A 15,514-nucleotide genomic window follows, 5' to 3' on the forward strand; every position below is an offset into this window, starting at 1 on the left:
GTAGGGAGGAACCATGGCTGTATGAAAAGAAGAAAGGAAAGAAGGGCGGGGAAGGAGGGAAGGAAGCAAAAAGGAAGGAAGGAAGGAATGAAGGAAGCAAGGAAGGAAGGAAGGAAGGAGGGAAGGATAAATGGGATGGATTATGGAGGCCACAAAGGACTTTTAAAGTTGGGATGTTGAAAGAAGGGAGGGAAGAAGAAAATTAAGAAAGGGAATTAATATGATGCCTTGAATGAAGGATGAGGGACTTATAAGAAATGGAATGAAAGGATGGAAGAATATAATGAAAGCAAGATGAAGGCATTAGGGAAGGAGGATTGAAGGATGAAAAAACGTCCTGTCAGTATATGATATACATGTGCTGTATACTGTACTAATTTAAATCTCGTTTTAAGCAAGCAGAATAGCGCTTCCTGCTGGTCAAATGCAAATTACACCACCTTTTCGTTGCTCATCGAGTTGGAGGCTTTTAAAAGGAATAGCTATTTTTGGCTTTTGTTTTTGAAAATGCTTAGCTTTGAGTACAGTTATTTATTTATTTTGGGGGGGGTTGCATTATTACTAATATTTGTCCAATGCAAGATTTTAAAAAGTTGAGACAAACGAAGGACATTTTCAAAGTTGAATTATACTTGGTTTTAATATTTTTAATTGACATTTCAGTTTAATTTTTTTTACACATTTTTGACTGATTTTCAGATTTTTGTAAGATGCATCTGTTACAAAAATCAACAAACTATAAAAACTGTAGACTCTTCATTTTTTTTTCAAATCATCAAATTTATGAACATTTACAATCATCCCACACTGTAGTAAAGTAAGTTCTAGCCCCAAAGTACAAAACATGAATCATTTAGTTCTTGTTGGTTGAGGTTGTGGGTTTTCACTGTTGACACAAGCGATCAAGTTTCGAATGGACCTTACGTGTGCAACCAAAATAATGGGTTAAATACGTCATGGAGAGATTGCTATTTTCTGAGGCTGACATGGGGTTTCCTGATCGACTATTTTTAGTCTACCAGTGGAGACGACAGGAAACACGGTACTGTACAACCACGGTGTTTTTTAATTGAAAAATATTGAAATGTAGCACCTAAAAAAACGGTTGCTGAAAGTGCTATGTATGAATAAAATCAATCATAAAACAAAGTTACTTAAAAGTAACAAAATATGATCACGCACTGAAAAATAAACCATTGTTTTTGAATACATTTTGATTGCATTTAGCGTCTCTAAATTTGACTTATTAACATTTCTGTTTTTAAACTGTATTACATTTGAATTTCTGACAAGTTTCACCTGAAAAACATACACTACTGTTAATTCACACAACAGAAAGTGCAGTTTAATACTTGTCCGCTAGAGAGCGACGGAGTTTACAAAATGTGTTTTGCCCGCGAGGAAGAGCAGCCGGTGGGGTATTTTTTTTAAAGCGCAGAAGAAGATTTGACGGACCGTAGTCAAATGTAAACACAATGTAAAAGACACGTAAATAACAAGTCATAGCTCATTTATCGACATTTAATTTCTTTGGACGTCCTTGAAAGTATGTCGAGGCTTTCCCTGTTCGCTCGCTCCATTTACAACGGCCTAGCGAGTGGAGTGCCACGGAACAGCTTCCCCGGGGTCTCCTCGGTGGTGAAGCCGCCCCCCGGTACACATACGCGGGTCGCGGTCGCCGGAAAGAAGGACCTGGTCGACCTGGTCCACCTGGAGGAAGACGAACTGGAGGAGCAGTTCGTAAGGGGTTCCGGACCCGGGGGGCAGGCCACCAACAAGACCAGCAACTGCGTGGTTCTGAAACACATCCCCTCTGGGATTGTCGTCAAGGTTAATTGTTGCTATTGAACTCTTGAGTCATTAGTGTTCTTTCCCTTCCTGTTTCTCTTTGTATTTTTATTTTGATGATTGAAGAACGCACACACACGTAAACATTTGTTCAAATACTAGCCCGTTACTGTCTTAAATTCCTGAATTCCACATATGCTGTGTTTTGGAAAAAAAGTATCTGTTGACGTCATTATTTGCCCTTGCAGTGTCATCAAACTAGATCAGTGGACATCAATCGAAAGCGAGCGCGTGAAATAATGCAGCAAAAACTGGATGTTTTCTACAAAGGAGAGCACAGCGACATCCTGGTAAGAAAGAAAGAGGCTGAGGTCAAGAAGCAAGACAAACGCAGGAGAGTCAAAGAGAATCTGGAGAGGAAGAGACTGTTCAAAGAAGGCCTCCAAGCCCAGACCACTCCAGGGAAGGACACTGTTTGAAATCAAAAGCATTAGGGATCTTTTTTGCCTTCACAAGAAGGCAAAAATGTGACAATTTTTATGAAAACACCGTCTGGATTTTTTTTCTTTTCTATGTGTTTATTTCATTTTTTTCCAGATTAAAGAACGGAATCAAATAAAAAAACATTTGCATCACTGCGCTGCTATTTTATATGTACAATATTTTGCAGTGAACTTTCTAATATTTTGTTTCGATTGATTATCAACTGATAATTGCCTTGTTTATACCAACTACTGTTTACTATCGTCTAGTAAAGTTTTCATACATAGGCCAAAGTTCCAAGTTAGCATTCTTACTATTTGACAAGAGCTGGAAATGCAGCCAATGCGAGAGCAGTATAGACGCAGATGACCCCGCCTATGTGAATCAAGTTAACCAATTAGAGAGGCCCGTGGGTTTTTAAATTCCAACACGTTTTCGCTGCACGCACAAAAACACGAGTGATTTATTTGCTTGTGTCGACGGTCGCCGCAACAATGAACAAGTTTAAGTCGGAGGAATATATTTAATTCACCACCCATCATGTCGGACATCTAGTCGCTAAATTGACATGGCAAAAGGTAACCAAAATATTTTTTTGTTTGGTTTGAGTGGGCGTTAGATATTGTACACCACAAAGCAGCCACTACACAGGTGTTATGTGTAAAAAAAACTAATGGATTGTATGTTTGCAGGGAAGAAACACGCGCAAAGAACGGACAAAAAGCTGGAAAACGTTTTTGTCGGCAAATTCAACTCGGAAGAGACGAAAGAAAACCGTCCCCTGGCTAGCAAAGAGGTTTGTTTGATGGCTACGCGGCACAAAGTAGTCCCGCCTCAGCGGCCTTTTTTTTACAGGTTCCCGAATGTAATCGAATAGGGATACCAAAAACAATTAGATCATAGAAACATTAAAATGTAGAATCCATGTTGTGTGCCTTTAATGGGCGTGGCCTGACGAATGCTGTCGGTGTCCCCGACTCCAACTTCATGTGGTTAGTTCAGTGTGAGCATCTGCTCCTTGCGAGTGTTCTCATTTTGTATTATGTTTGACTGTCCTACTGAATAAAGAGACAAAATTGTATCGCCAACTGCGGCTCTCCTTGGCTATTTGGAAAAGACATTACAGCATCTTAATTGTTGCTTTTTTCCACTTTCACTGTGGCCGAAGCTCCCCATAATTAGTTTTGGCTTGAGCTAAATAAAAAAAAATTGGCTCAAAATATACATTTGCTTTGATTTGTTTTGAGCATGTGTAATGCATTAAAGTCAACAAAATTCAAAGTGTCCCTTGCATACTGCCATTTTTCCATAAGCGGCTCTCAAAGGTACACGATTTTGGTATCCCTGGCCTAACACTTTTTTTGTCCCTGCGTGTACAGTATTTGCAAGTAATCATTAACCACCTTTGCAGCCAGATTGCACGAGAAAAGCACATCAAAACGTTCTCCTGAGTCCACCTTGTCCGAAAAAGGCCATATCGCCTCTAAGCGACACTTCCAGCATGCTCATTCAAGACGGAAATGACACGAACGTCAGTTGCATAGCCAAGGCGCACAAAGGTAAGTAGCTGCGCTAGCATTGCGTGTAGCCGCACAACAGAGGACTAAATGCTAACTGCTGTCATTGTAGACGCCTCGATTGAAACGCAGCCTGAGCTGCGTGAACCCAAAGTCGCCAATCAACCGCGGCAAAAGGAAGTGACGCCGCATGCAAACGTGGCCCAGGCGGACGAGCGCAAACTTCAGACACCCAAACCTCGAAGTCGGAATCCTCGCAATGGGAAAAAGTGCGTTGAGATGCAATAATTCCACCACTAGCAAGAAGCAACACGTCTTGTAATCATATTACCTTTCCCTATAGGGCGGAGTGTAACGCTTCGCAAAACAGGAAGGTCACAGACTTCTTCCCAATCAGGAGGAGTAACAGGAAAACTCAAGCAGAGTTGAAGGTTGGTTTGACATCAATTGCTAGACAGTCATTCAACTTTGGGACCTTTTCTGCCTCTTCTCGCTGTTGATTATTCCGCATATCTTTCATTCGTCCTAAATGCTGCCTGGCATGGACCCAAGAACCGATAATTCTTTCATTTGTCTTATTCCCTACCTCCCCGCCTTCCTTTCCCGTGTCCTCTGCTCCCCTCTCCGCTTAACCAAGAAGGGGTCGGAGGGGGGGCTGCTGGCCTCTCGTTATTTTGTGGCTCATTTAGTGATCTCTGCAAACAGCCAATCATATTGTGCTATTGAAAAAAAAAAAGAAGAGCACATTACCGATGAGAGACACCAAACTATTTGTTCGAATGATTTGTTTTCAGAATGAAGAGCACAAACACTTGGATGACCTGATCAAGAAGGGCATCGAAGAAGGAATGCAGGTAATGACTGCGGTGCAACGTATGCCTATTTTAGTATTCTCAAGCCAATGTATCGCCGTCTCCTGTGACATTTGGGAGGTGTTATCTTTGATACATTCCAAAGTGTATGGCCGAGGAAAAAAAATAATCAACATTTCCCAATAGTTTTAGTTGCAGTACGGTATTCACAATCGGTCGCCTTTTATTGAGTAATCTAATTTAAACGGTGGAAATGGAATTTGTTCGGATTTAGAAATAAAAATGTGTTCCGAGGTTAAACAATGGCCCTCCTGTTGATAGTGAAACAAGTGTAAAGCTCACCACTGTTAACAACGGAAAACTAAACGGTTTTAATCGCGTGAATAACAAAGTCATAAAAGGGGACTCACGAGTGCAAAAACTCGTTCAATTGGTTGCCGATTTTTTTTTTTTTTAATGCCAATTACCAATACTGTATTTGGTCGAGTTAAAAAATTTTTTTTTCTGTTTTTGTCCACAGGTGAGGGTGATCGAAGGCAAAGGCCGCGGCGTGTTCGCCGAGCGACTCTTCAAGAGGGGCGACTTTGTGGTGGAGTACCACGGCGACTTGCTGGAGCTGGCCGAGGCCAAGCGGCGAGAGGCCCGCTACGCACAAGACCCCCAGATGGGCTGCTACATGTACTACTTTCAGTACCGGGCCAAGACCTACTGGTGGGTCTGCTCTCCCTTCTTTTGTTTGTGCGGTCTTAAACCAATGAACCCCCCACCCCAATGATGGCGCTCACTCAGAACATGTGATTGATTCTTCAAGCAATGTGGGACATTCACCAGTTAAACGTGTTTTTGTGTCGCCCGCTCTGCAGCGTGGACGCCACGCGCGAGACGAGCCGCCTGGGCCGCCTCGTCAACCACAGCAAGGCTGGCAACTGCCAGACCAAGCTGCATGCCGTTGACGGCTCGCCTCACCTCATCCTGGTGGCGTCCAGGGACATCCAGGCCGACGAGGAGCTGCTGTACGACTACGGCGACCGCAGCAAGGAGGCCATCTTGGCTCACCCTTGGCTCAAGCATTAAAACTAACAAGTCCAACCATCCCTCGTAAAAAAAAAAAAAAAAAAAAAAGCTGTGAAGCTTCAGTGTCCAAAGATGCTATGGATGACCGACTAGTCCTGACAATTTTTTTTAAAGGACGTACAAAAAAATGATTTTAATCTAACTTGCATTTTTTTTGTGCAATTTTAATCATTCTCCTTGTACATTTTTTCCTGCTGTAAAATATTTTAATCTTGGATCGAATGTTACACATTGTCTACTGTTGTGACATTTTCCAGCCTTGTAAATTATGAGCCGCGAGGCGCCCGATAAAACACGATGAGTTGACATGAATTTCAGGAATGAATGCATCAAAGTGTCATGAGGAGATGAATGTTTACTCTGTAGCTCATTGGGGGTGGGGGGGGGGGGGGGATAATCCACATTTTCAACCGTCAAGATAAACATTCCAGGGTATTGAAGCTCCAGCTTGTAAGGAATTCGGTTTACAAAAGTGCGAATTACAAAATACTTTTCAGATTACTTGATCTGGATTGGACGCTTCACCGGGTACACCTTGGAAGTGCATCAGAAGACTTAAGCCAGCGTGGTTTGACCTTCATGTGTTTTTGAAAACCTCAGTTAAATACAATTTTTTTTTTTTTGTCCGCATGTTAATTCATTTTAACTCATTCACTCCCAAAGACGTTTTTAAACGTCTTTTCAGACTTGGTCCTGAATTGGCTGGTATTGAATGAGTTAACCTAACGTGCACTTTTTCCCCCCCAAAAAATTAGCCTCCACTGAACTAATGTCCAGTCTTGTAAACAGTCATCAATGTTTTTTTTTTCTTTTTAAACATTACAATTTGGCATCGAAATGAAATGTATTTTCCTTTACTGGAAACCATTTTGTCATCAATGAACGTAAATGTACATTTTCACTAGTGTCCCAATAAACCTCTGTTTTTGTGAACATCTGAAACCAATTTACCCGTAGTTGTCATATAAAGAATAATATGATGGTGAGTACCGTTAAACTGAATGTCTGGTCAGTTGCTTACAACGGTTATACGCACGTCCCATGACATGTTAGCAGGGGGTGTAAAGCTAGCAGAAACTAACTAAAGACTAAGCCGTGTGTTTGTTTTTAATACATGGCTAATTCTGTGTTTGATGTTTCGTCTGACAGTAAACTGCAACTGGGACTGGCATAAAACAAATTGAGTCCCGTTTTTTTTTTCCTTCCCTTTTTGAAGAATTGCTCGCCCGTTGCCAAAGTGCTCCTTCTAGTCAAGCGAGTCCAGTGCCATCATATAGCGCTCGTATTTCAGGTTCACGGCCCTCGCGTCTCAAGGCAATACTGATCAGCTCTTGCAGAAGATGTAGGTGTACCTAATTATTTGTCCCACAAGAAGAATTAAAACCTTTGTTGTACATTTACAATAAAGGCAATGTGTTCACTTTACAAGAGTACAAAAAATATATATAAAAGTTGGTCTGGAAACCTTGCATACCATCCAGTCTCATCAGGGTCTTCTTTGTCTTCTTGTCTTACTTCCGTCGAAATGAAAACCTAACGACGACGGGGGGAAAAAAACAAGTTAGTGTGGGAAAGCATGCGGGCAATGGAGGGAAAAGTGCACCGGAGAAACTCCAGTGAGTCAACATCGTATTGGTCACAAGTATGTGATTAGGCTCAGGATGAGTGAGCGCACCCTGATGCATCGCATGGTGTCATGTGCCGTCGCTTCACGGCAAACACATCCGTTTGCCTCACGCCTCGTCGTTTTCGGGAAGCCGGCATCTATGCGAATGGTGAGCGGTGGGCTATGATCAACGATCGACTTTGTGAGTTCTCTCCGTGCAAAGTGCACGCACATTTTAATGGATTGGATACATAAGCAATTTCGGCGGCCCGGTAGTCCAGTGGTTAGCACGTCGGCTTCACAGTGCAGAGGTACCGGGTTCGATTCCAGCTCCGGCCTCCCTGTGTGGAGTTTGCATGTTCTCCCCGGGCCTGCGTGGGTTTTCTCCGGGTGCTCCGGTTTCCTCCCACATTCCAAAAACATGCGTGGCAGGCTGATTGAACACTCTAAATTGTCCCTAGGTGTGAGTGTGAGCGTGGTTGGTTGTTCGTCTCTGTGTGCCCTGCGATTGGCTGGCAACCGATTCAGGGTGTCCCCCGCCTACTGCCCGGAGACAGCTGGGATAGGCTCCAGCACCCCCCGTGACCCTAAGTGAGGATCAAGCGGTTGGGAAGATGAGATGAACATAAGCAATTTCATCAGAATACCCTGCTCATAACTGAACACATAGACGATAGCGCTAATTGCGAGTTGAACGGGTTGCCAAGCGATCCAATTGTACACGTGGCGCATCAAATACCAAAAAAAAATAAAAAATCTATAACTCATCCCATTATTACGATGCTGTTATTGTTTATGAATGGTGCTTCAACTGCTCCTCACAGGTGAAGAAAAAAAAAAAGTCGCTGAGCGTCTATGGGACAGGTGTGAAAAATGCCCAAATTTCAAACTAATAATATTCCCAGTAACATCCCTAAAATGATTTCCCGGAGCAAACAACAACAGGTCAAAGAAAGAAAGAAAAATTATAAATAAATATTGGCCAATGAAAATGGTTGCTCCTTAATTTTTCACACAAGTGTCTGTACTTCTGGTGAAGTAGAAAATATGAAATCTGGGCAATCCAACAAAATATTGTAAGTTTTGCTCATTTATTGAAAGTTGTTCCAACTTCATTAACTATTTTAGTCCAAAGAATGCAGGTGGTGTTTGTTTTCACAGGTTAAGCACTCACAGTTTTCCAATGGTGGTCTTCTCCTCTTTTGCATCGCTGATCCCGGCCGCTCCGTTCTGGGCTGGCGCGTCCAGGTCCACTTCCACCATGGCCGATTGGCCCCTTGGAAGAATCCCACTGCACAAACACAAATGAATCCCACGTGAGTCATTTCCACGCCAAACTGTTACGAGAGGACACTTCAACACGTGACGATGAACAATAAAAAGCAGTGCAGGCCGCTTTACAACACGGACGGTATGATAAAATTCTCGATGCGCGATGACGTTTACCTCTTGTAGAGCTGTAGCTCCTCTTGGGCCACCATGAGCTGGGCCTTCAGCTGGTTCCTCTCCTGTAGGACTTCCTTCAGCTCCTGCATGGTGAAGCGAGGCCTGTTGGGGTCGCTCAGGTCCACAACCATCTGATTGGCTCCCACCGCTTGCTTCATTGACAACAACATTAACGTCATGAAGCTACTCAACTCACAAATGGGATCTTTTTTTTTTTTAAATCAGATGATAGGACGGAAAAACAAACAAACAACTTAGGTGAATCCATGAGTAGCTCAATTTAAATATGCTGTACTCTAATGTCCTTGCATGTGGGCAAGGAGAGCCTTAAATCGCTGATGCGCTCTTAGCCTTTCACTGTCTGTGAAATAAAGTCAAATTCACAAATATTAAGGGAACACTCATGAGAAACTGTAGGCCACAACTCACCCCCTCATGCTCGCACGAAGACTAATCAATGCAACTCAAGCGCCACACGTCACTTCCTAGGCCAAGGCCCTTAATGGGGCACTCAAAGACCCCCCCAAATCTTCACAATAATACATTCTACGTGCCCCCCACTAGTCTAAACATTGTATTCTTCTCATTTCACTCACGGAATGAGAATCAAGCAAATTCATCCATCGATTTTCATCAATGTCAGGGCACAGCCATTTTCTCTTGTACCGCCCCCTGCTGTCCATTGAAAGTGAGGTCCAGTGCCCTCCGTTACACTGCAACTGTCACGACTCTCCTGTAATCTGGGTTTGAGCACTATAGATCAAGATGCTGATCGAAGTCAACAACGTATACTCATATTTAGGCAGTCAATTCCACTCCAATTAACTTTGGGAAAAATACATTGTACTCCTGTTATTTATTTTCCACGGGTGACTGCCTCACCGTTCCTTGGCCGGTGGAGCTTTCCGTGACGACGCGGTCCAATTCGCTCTTGAGGTTGTCCCGCTCCATTTTCAGTTCGTCCAGGGACAAGTTGTACTTGTTGACCATCGTCTCGAACATCTCCAACACGCGGACTATGCGAAATTGGAGGTCCGACACCTCTTCGCCTGTACGGCTGATCCTCAACAAGTCTCGTCCGACAACGTACGAGATGTCGTATACGTCCTCCACAGTCAGCTCGAAGGCGTCCTTTTCGAACGCCAATGCGGGCGAAGACTCCTCGTGGAAGTCCATGCTCAGAAGGGGGCGAACTAGAAGTGCCCGAACGTTATCTTCGTCGCTCCCCTACGGTGTTTATGGCAGTAGCGGGTGACTTCTTCCAGAGGAGCAGCACTTCCCCCATAACGCGTCCGCCAATGGCGAAGGCTACCCTGGCGGCAGAGGAGGGCTCGTATCTTAGCTACAGGTGAGAGAGCACAAAGAGTAACGAGCGAAGTTGAGAGGATTCCTCTCCATTCCTCCACGCTCCAGCGAACTAAATTCGAAGTTTAACGTCGGCAATAGTGGCGAAACAGTCGCTTTTCGTACTGTTTCGACACATAAAGAGGTCCGATTTGGAAATGAATTAGTACTGCTTTGAATTGTAAACCCACTTTGGAGTGTGCGCTGACTAAAGCGTCAATGCTAAAGGCGTAGAAGTCCGCTCGAAGCAAAATGGGTAACCAATAGCTTGCCGAAGGCTGGAACGTCATGCAGATGACGCTCCCGGTCTGTCTGAGCTCTTCCATCTTCCTTCTCCAATCACCATGGCAACCAGCGACTCCAAACACGCCAAAAACGCCGAGTTCACTTGCGCCGAGCAGTAAATTTTGTGAACAACAGAATGCTACCCAATTGCTATGAAAAGTGCGTGAAAGGGCTGCTGCCAGTGTTGGGCAAGCTACTTGGAAAATGTAGCCAGCGAAGCTACAAGCTATTCTACATGAAATGGATCTTATCTACTCTTGAAGTTACCCACGGACAAATGTATAGTAAATGAATTTGCAAAGTGACAAAAATAAAAACTACAGTGAAGCTACTTCAATTGAGTGTGACTTCTAAACGAAAAACGTTATTTTAAAAAATGTAAGCGGCATGGATCATGAATGGATGAACATTTAAATGTTTACGATATAAATGAACACTCGATTCCAACATCTTTGGATAATCATGCATCTTACTATCATGTTTTATTTTATTTTTTATGTAGGGCAAAAATATAGAAAGTGCAATTAGCATTTAGCATTAGCATTCTGATACTGTTCAAACACGAAAATAGACAACAAATGAAAAATTAAAGCTTTATTACAACATTAAAGCACCTGAAATTTGTATAGCGGATTTGGTTGACTGCATCTCGTTGACAAATGTGTCAAATTGGCTTGACTTGAGCGTGGCTTGCACATCTTACACCATTGATGCTCATTAACGTAGTCGTATATTATTTTAGATGCTGTTCTTTAAATGAGCCACTGAGAGCTAGAATGGGCTCACGCTATATTTGTCACCGTATTGGCAAGAGTTAATAATTGCACTTTCCCAGATTCAATAAATTCAATTCAATTGATTCAATATTCAATAAAATGACAAAAATCGAGTTGGACCATTCTACCTCTCAGTGGCTCACATATAAATACATTTGTAACAAGTAAACTATAAGTACCGGTAGTGTTGTCTCTTCAATAAATTAAGTACTAAAAAAATAGAAGAATTGCCTGTACATCTGTTGGCAACTTCCCACGTGTTGGCAGGTAATTGCAAATCCAAATCAAATACAAAGCTCAAAAGTAGCGGATTAAGCCTAACACCCCTGAACTGTTTGTGGGCAGCGTAATTTAAAAAGTCATACAGAGGAAACGAGGCGTCTGATTGGCAACAGCGTCGGGTCATCAGCGATTAAACCGGCGGCAACCATAGGCATGATGGCGGTGAAGATCCTGTAAAGGAAAAGCAGGGGAGGGGTCGTCTTCCGATGCACAAATGCTTTTTTTTTTTTTCTGGGGAGATACGTGAACGTGTTACACTCACAGGCGGCGTATTCCAGATTCGGGCTGATCTGTGGAGGGCAGCGACGGCGACGTCGATGAAGATGAAGCACCAAGGAAGGAGCTGACATCCTCCTCTAAGTCCTCACTGGAGACGGACGACAGAGCCAACGAACATTTTCAGTCTTCTCGTCATGTTGACAAAATAATCTCGGTGGCGAAAACACCAAAGTAGTTTGATGCAAAAGGTTTTTTGGCTTCTCCTGAAATGGTGAGCTACCTCTGAAGATGAAGACTAATCTGTACCTAATCCATCTGTTATCTAGTCAGATGACAAGTTATCGGCCTACACGATGTCCACCAAGTTTGCAAATGATCGGATAATAATTCTGGGTAATTTTTCTTGATTTCTGAGGTTAATTTGTCATTTTCCATTAAAAACAAAACAAAACATGTTTTTGGTTAATCTGTCAACGTATGAGCTCATATCGACAACAAACAATGGCCGACAGTAGATTGGAAGCTCTTACCAAAACCTTTGATTTGAAGTCTGACTCCAAGCTAATTGTTACAAATGGATTTTGCGGCGTCATTACCAGCAAAGCTGATATGATTTCTTTTGGAAAGTGATGAATCAAAATTTATCACTTTGGCAGGTATCTACTTTTGATATGTCCACCAAATTCACGAGTGTTGATTATGGCCATTGACTCGCCACATTGAGTTTATTGATAAAATACAAAGAGATATGGAAAAGTCCTCATCAATACCTTTCATCTGAGGTGTAACTCAATGTGGTTTGTTTCAAATGGATTTTTGCCTTGATTATTATTATCTAAAAAAAATACCTTTTGTAATAGGCCAGCTCTTCCTCCAGGAGGAACACTTGAGCCTTGAGTTGGTTTCGCTCCTGCAGGACGTCACGGAGCTCCTGCAGAGTGAAGTGAGGAGCTTCTGACTCTTCCTCCTCCTTCTCAGGCACTTTCTCCTGCGGATGAAACAATAGGCATGAAATACTGTGTATACCAATGTTACAACAACAAAAAAAAAAAAGAACGATAATTATTATTATTGTTGTTTTTGTTGGTTATGATGGTGTCTGTCTTACCGGTAAGAAGACAGACTTGTCTGCGTCTTGCTGACTTGTGTTTCCGTCTCGGTGTGCTGAGCTGCTGAGGAGGTTGGGAATGTACTCCGAGTAGTCGGGATCTCCCCCGCACTCGACCCATACCGAGTCCGCCATGACGCAGTCGGAGGCCTCAAACGTGGGACACGGAGGGAAAACGTCAAAACTTAGAGGGACACTTGCACACTCTAACCACAGCTGAAGCATAAGACTCGGAAAAAAATATGAGATGAAAATGAAAATTGAAAAATCGGCAGGAATATGAAAAAAAAAGTCAAGTCTTTGAAAATACTACTCAAATAATAGCATAAGAGATGATGAGAAAATAGAAAAGTATTACACAAAATATTTGACGACAAATACAAGGAAATGAATCCCTTTGACAACTTAAACCTGACAAAAATGGAGTTAGCCCACTATTGGAGTTAGCCCACTATTGTTCTAAGTGGCTACATTTTAAAGAGATGAACCAATGTGGAATGTTAACGTGGTTTACCGGGAAACTTTTTCTTCTCTCACCTGTGGAGACGCCTTGGGCAGCGATAGAAAGCTCTCCTCCATGTTGGCCACCTCCCTCTCCAGTTCCCACTCCTGCCGTTCCTTCCTCAACCGTCTCAACTCCTGTCGCAGGTCGTCCGTTTCGCGCCGACGGGCCCGCGCTGCCGCCTCCAGCTCGGCCCGCTGCTGCGTGGCCGCCTTGCTGTGCTGCTCCATCGACCCGAGCTTGTGACGGAGGTCCTGATTGATGCGGATCAGACGATGCTGCTGCATCTGGAGCTGAATGGAGAACAAAACTGTCGCAAGGAGGCTGAAGAAACTGCAGTGGGTGTAAACGAATGACCAATTCAAATTAAAATCGGCTTTTTTGTGTCATTTCAGGCATGGGGTCTTGGGACTTTTTTTGTGGGCTTAGTTGTGATGGACGTGTCTACCAAATTTGATGTTTCCAAGTAAAACTGGTGTTGGGGACTGAATCCCTCCCCCATATTAAATCAAAGAACCCCTCAACACAATTAATCGGACCGTAAAATTAATATTCATTGTGAGACTTTTTTTTTTGGTCACTCTACTCATAGACATGTCTTCCCAAATTTCATTTGCCAAAGCCGATTTAAAAAAGGGAAAAAAAAGAGGACCCCCTAAAATGTCCACTTCACATCAAAACAGCTGCCTGTCATTTCAGGCGAGTTTCCTTGAGACTTTTTTTTGTGGGTCTGCGAAGACACTTACCGCCTCGATGTCATCATTTTTTAGCGTCAGCTCGTGGTCTTTGGCCTGAATTTCGTGCCTCTGCTTCTCCACCAACCTGTTGAGTCTTGTCATCACTTGCTTTTCCTTCTCCACCGTTCCTGTGAGGATGTGTTATATTTACCCATAGGACAGGAGGAAATTTAGCGTTGCACTGTTTGCGCGCTTCGGTAAATATAGCCGTTGTCAATATGACAACAGGGTCTTCCAAAATAACCTCCTGTGCTCGGTTGCGTCTGCCACATTTGGCCGCTTATGTTTTGCCATCAACGAGCAAAAGAGAAATTGCGCGTTCCCACGTGACTGAATGTATAGTGACACTAAACAGCACCAGCAATACCCACCCTCATCTTGCTGGAACGAGTCCTGATCTTCGACGGGGGTTCTACTCAAGACTCGGCTGGACAGCAACTTTTTGTTCTCCACCTGTAGCTGAGCCATCTGCGAGAGTAAATCCTCAACTTCAGCTCTCCACACGTCTTCCACCTGCTCCAACGCCTGACAAGAACAAAAAGAACCACAATAGATCGTGATGGGGGCGTTTAAAAAAAAATCGGTGAATACACGGATCAGCGGATGATGAATCGCGAGTATGCGGAGGTCGATCGTCCTTCCTTGCGTCCGAGCGCTGACCTGGTGGTGCTTCTTCTCCTGCGCCGTCCGGTCGCTGCGCTCCTGCCGCAGTCGGAGCAGCTCCCGCCGCAGCTCGTCGGCCTCCTGCCCGCCGGCGGCGGCGTCTACGCGGCGGCCCACCAGCGTCTCCAGGAGCTCCAGGACTCGAACCACCTTGGGGACCACGCCGGCCAGAGTCTCGCAGCCGAAGCGCTCGATGGTCCGTTCGAACTCCTGCGCAAGGGCCGCGGCGATGTCGTACACGTCCAACACGGTCAGGTCGGACCAGGGCTTCTCCAGCGCAGACATGATATAACGTGGAGCGCGACTAAAACCAAAGCCTCGGAACGCTTCCTATTCCTCTGCGGAACGGTCGTGTCACATTTTAAACTGAAGGCCCGCGACGAGGGCTCGACGACGAGGTGCTACTTTTGGTCGAGTTTGTTGACAGATTCAACTTTAACTTTTGACGATGCATTCACGGCCCGCGACAAAGCTCGTATTAATCAGACGTTGTTGATTTTGCCTCTCTATTAATTTCAACGACTTCCGCGAACAAGCCACTGTAGAATGTTACGTCTTTAGAACGTATAGCACGGGACTGTGTTGTCTTTAGAACAGCAGTATCCTTGCAACTACAGTGCATCAAAAATTGAGTAGGAAATTTTACAACCGCTTCTGAATGCAGCAGTTGTATGCCTGGCAAGCTGACCAGAGAAACGTTTCAGAATCGGATTTCAGTCGCTTCGTGAAAAGATCTACAAATGCGTCGCTGTTGGCAGTATTAACGGATCAATGTTGTTTATAGATAATTAAATACAGTTGACTGACGTATTAAAATATTAAGATATCCTTTATTTGTCCCACACTGGAGAAATTTACAAATTACCCTACAG

The 15,514-nt window shown here is 43.7% G+C and overlaps 4 protein-coding genes across 6 annotated transcripts; 2 read left to right on the forward strand and 2 right to left on the reverse strand.

Moving 5' to 3' along the window:
* Positions 1 to 1,507: 1,507 nt before the first annotated feature.
* Positions 1,508 to 10,277, reverse strand: rilpl2 (Rab interacting lysosomal protein-like 2). 2 transcript variants are annotated; one of them, XM_052068730.1, is made up of 5 exons: positions 9,609 to 10,277; positions 8,727 to 8,878; positions 8,455 to 8,571; positions 7,149 to 7,207; positions 1,508 to 1,813 (listed from the first exon to the last, which is right to left on the reverse strand). In XM_052068730.1, the coding sequence occupies exons 1-4, from the start codon at positions 9,900 to 9,902 to the stop codon at positions 7,186 to 7,188; spliced, it is 585 nt and encodes a 194-aa protein (XP_051924690.1). In that variant the 5' UTR covers positions 9,903 to 10,277; the 3' UTR covers positions 1,508 to 1,813; positions 7,149 to 7,185. The 2 variants fall into 2 exon arrangements, with proteins under 2 accessions (XP_051924690.1, XP_051924689.1); XM_052068729.1 differs by lacking the exon at positions 1,508 to 1,813 and having other exon boundaries at positions 6,804 to 7,207; positions 9,609 to 10,276.
* mtrfr (mitochondrial translation release factor in rescue) lies at positions 1,549 to 2,292 on the forward strand. The gene is made up of 2 exons (XM_052068732.1): positions 1,549 to 1,830; positions 2,037 to 2,292. Exons 1-2 carry the CDS (start codon positions 1,549 to 1,551, stop codon positions 2,265 to 2,267), a joined length of 513 nt encoding a protein of 170 aa, XP_051924692.1. The 3' UTR covers positions 2,268 to 2,292.
* Positions 2,489 to 5,900, forward strand: kmt5ab (lysine methyltransferase 5Ab). Of its 2 annotated transcripts, XM_052068727.1 has the most exons (8): positions 2,489 to 2,849; positions 2,964 to 3,067; positions 3,683 to 3,830; positions 3,901 to 4,057; positions 4,132 to 4,219; positions 4,583 to 4,642; positions 5,121 to 5,311; positions 5,464 to 5,900. In XM_052068727.1, exons 1-8 carry the CDS (start codon positions 2,840 to 2,842, stop codon positions 5,672 to 5,674), a joined length of 969 nt encoding a protein of 322 aa, XP_051924687.1. In that variant the 5' UTR covers positions 2,489 to 2,839; the 3' UTR covers positions 5,675 to 5,900. The 2 variants fall into 2 exon arrangements, with proteins under 2 accessions (XP_051924687.1, XP_051924688.1); XM_052068728.1 differs by lacking the exon at positions 2,489 to 2,849 and having other exon boundaries at positions 3,687 to 3,830.
* Positions 10,278 to 10,936: 659 nt separating the features above from the next.
* On the reverse strand, positions 10,937 to 15,413 carry LOC127602538 (RILP-like protein 1). Its single transcript, XM_052068726.1, has 8 exons — positions 14,640 to 15,413; positions 14,351 to 14,504; positions 13,989 to 14,107; positions 13,278 to 13,535; positions 12,741 to 12,890; positions 12,481 to 12,620; positions 11,676 to 11,780; positions 10,937 to 11,584 (listed from the first exon to the last, which is right to left on the reverse strand). Exons 1-8 carry the CDS (start codon positions 14,925 to 14,927, stop codon positions 11,491 to 11,493), a joined length of 1,308 nt encoding a protein of 435 aa, XP_051924686.1. The 5' UTR covers positions 14,928 to 15,413; the 3' UTR covers positions 10,937 to 11,490.
* Positions 15,414 to 15,514: the final 101 nt, after the last annotated feature.

Source organism: Hippocampus zosterae, chromosome 6, assembly GCF_025434085.1.
Source record: "Hippocampus zosterae strain Florida chromosome 6, ASM2543408v3, whole genome shotgun sequence".
In the NCBI taxonomy this organism is placed as follows: Eukaryota; Metazoa; Chordata; class Actinopteri; order Syngnathiformes; family Syngnathidae; genus Hippocampus; species Hippocampus zosterae.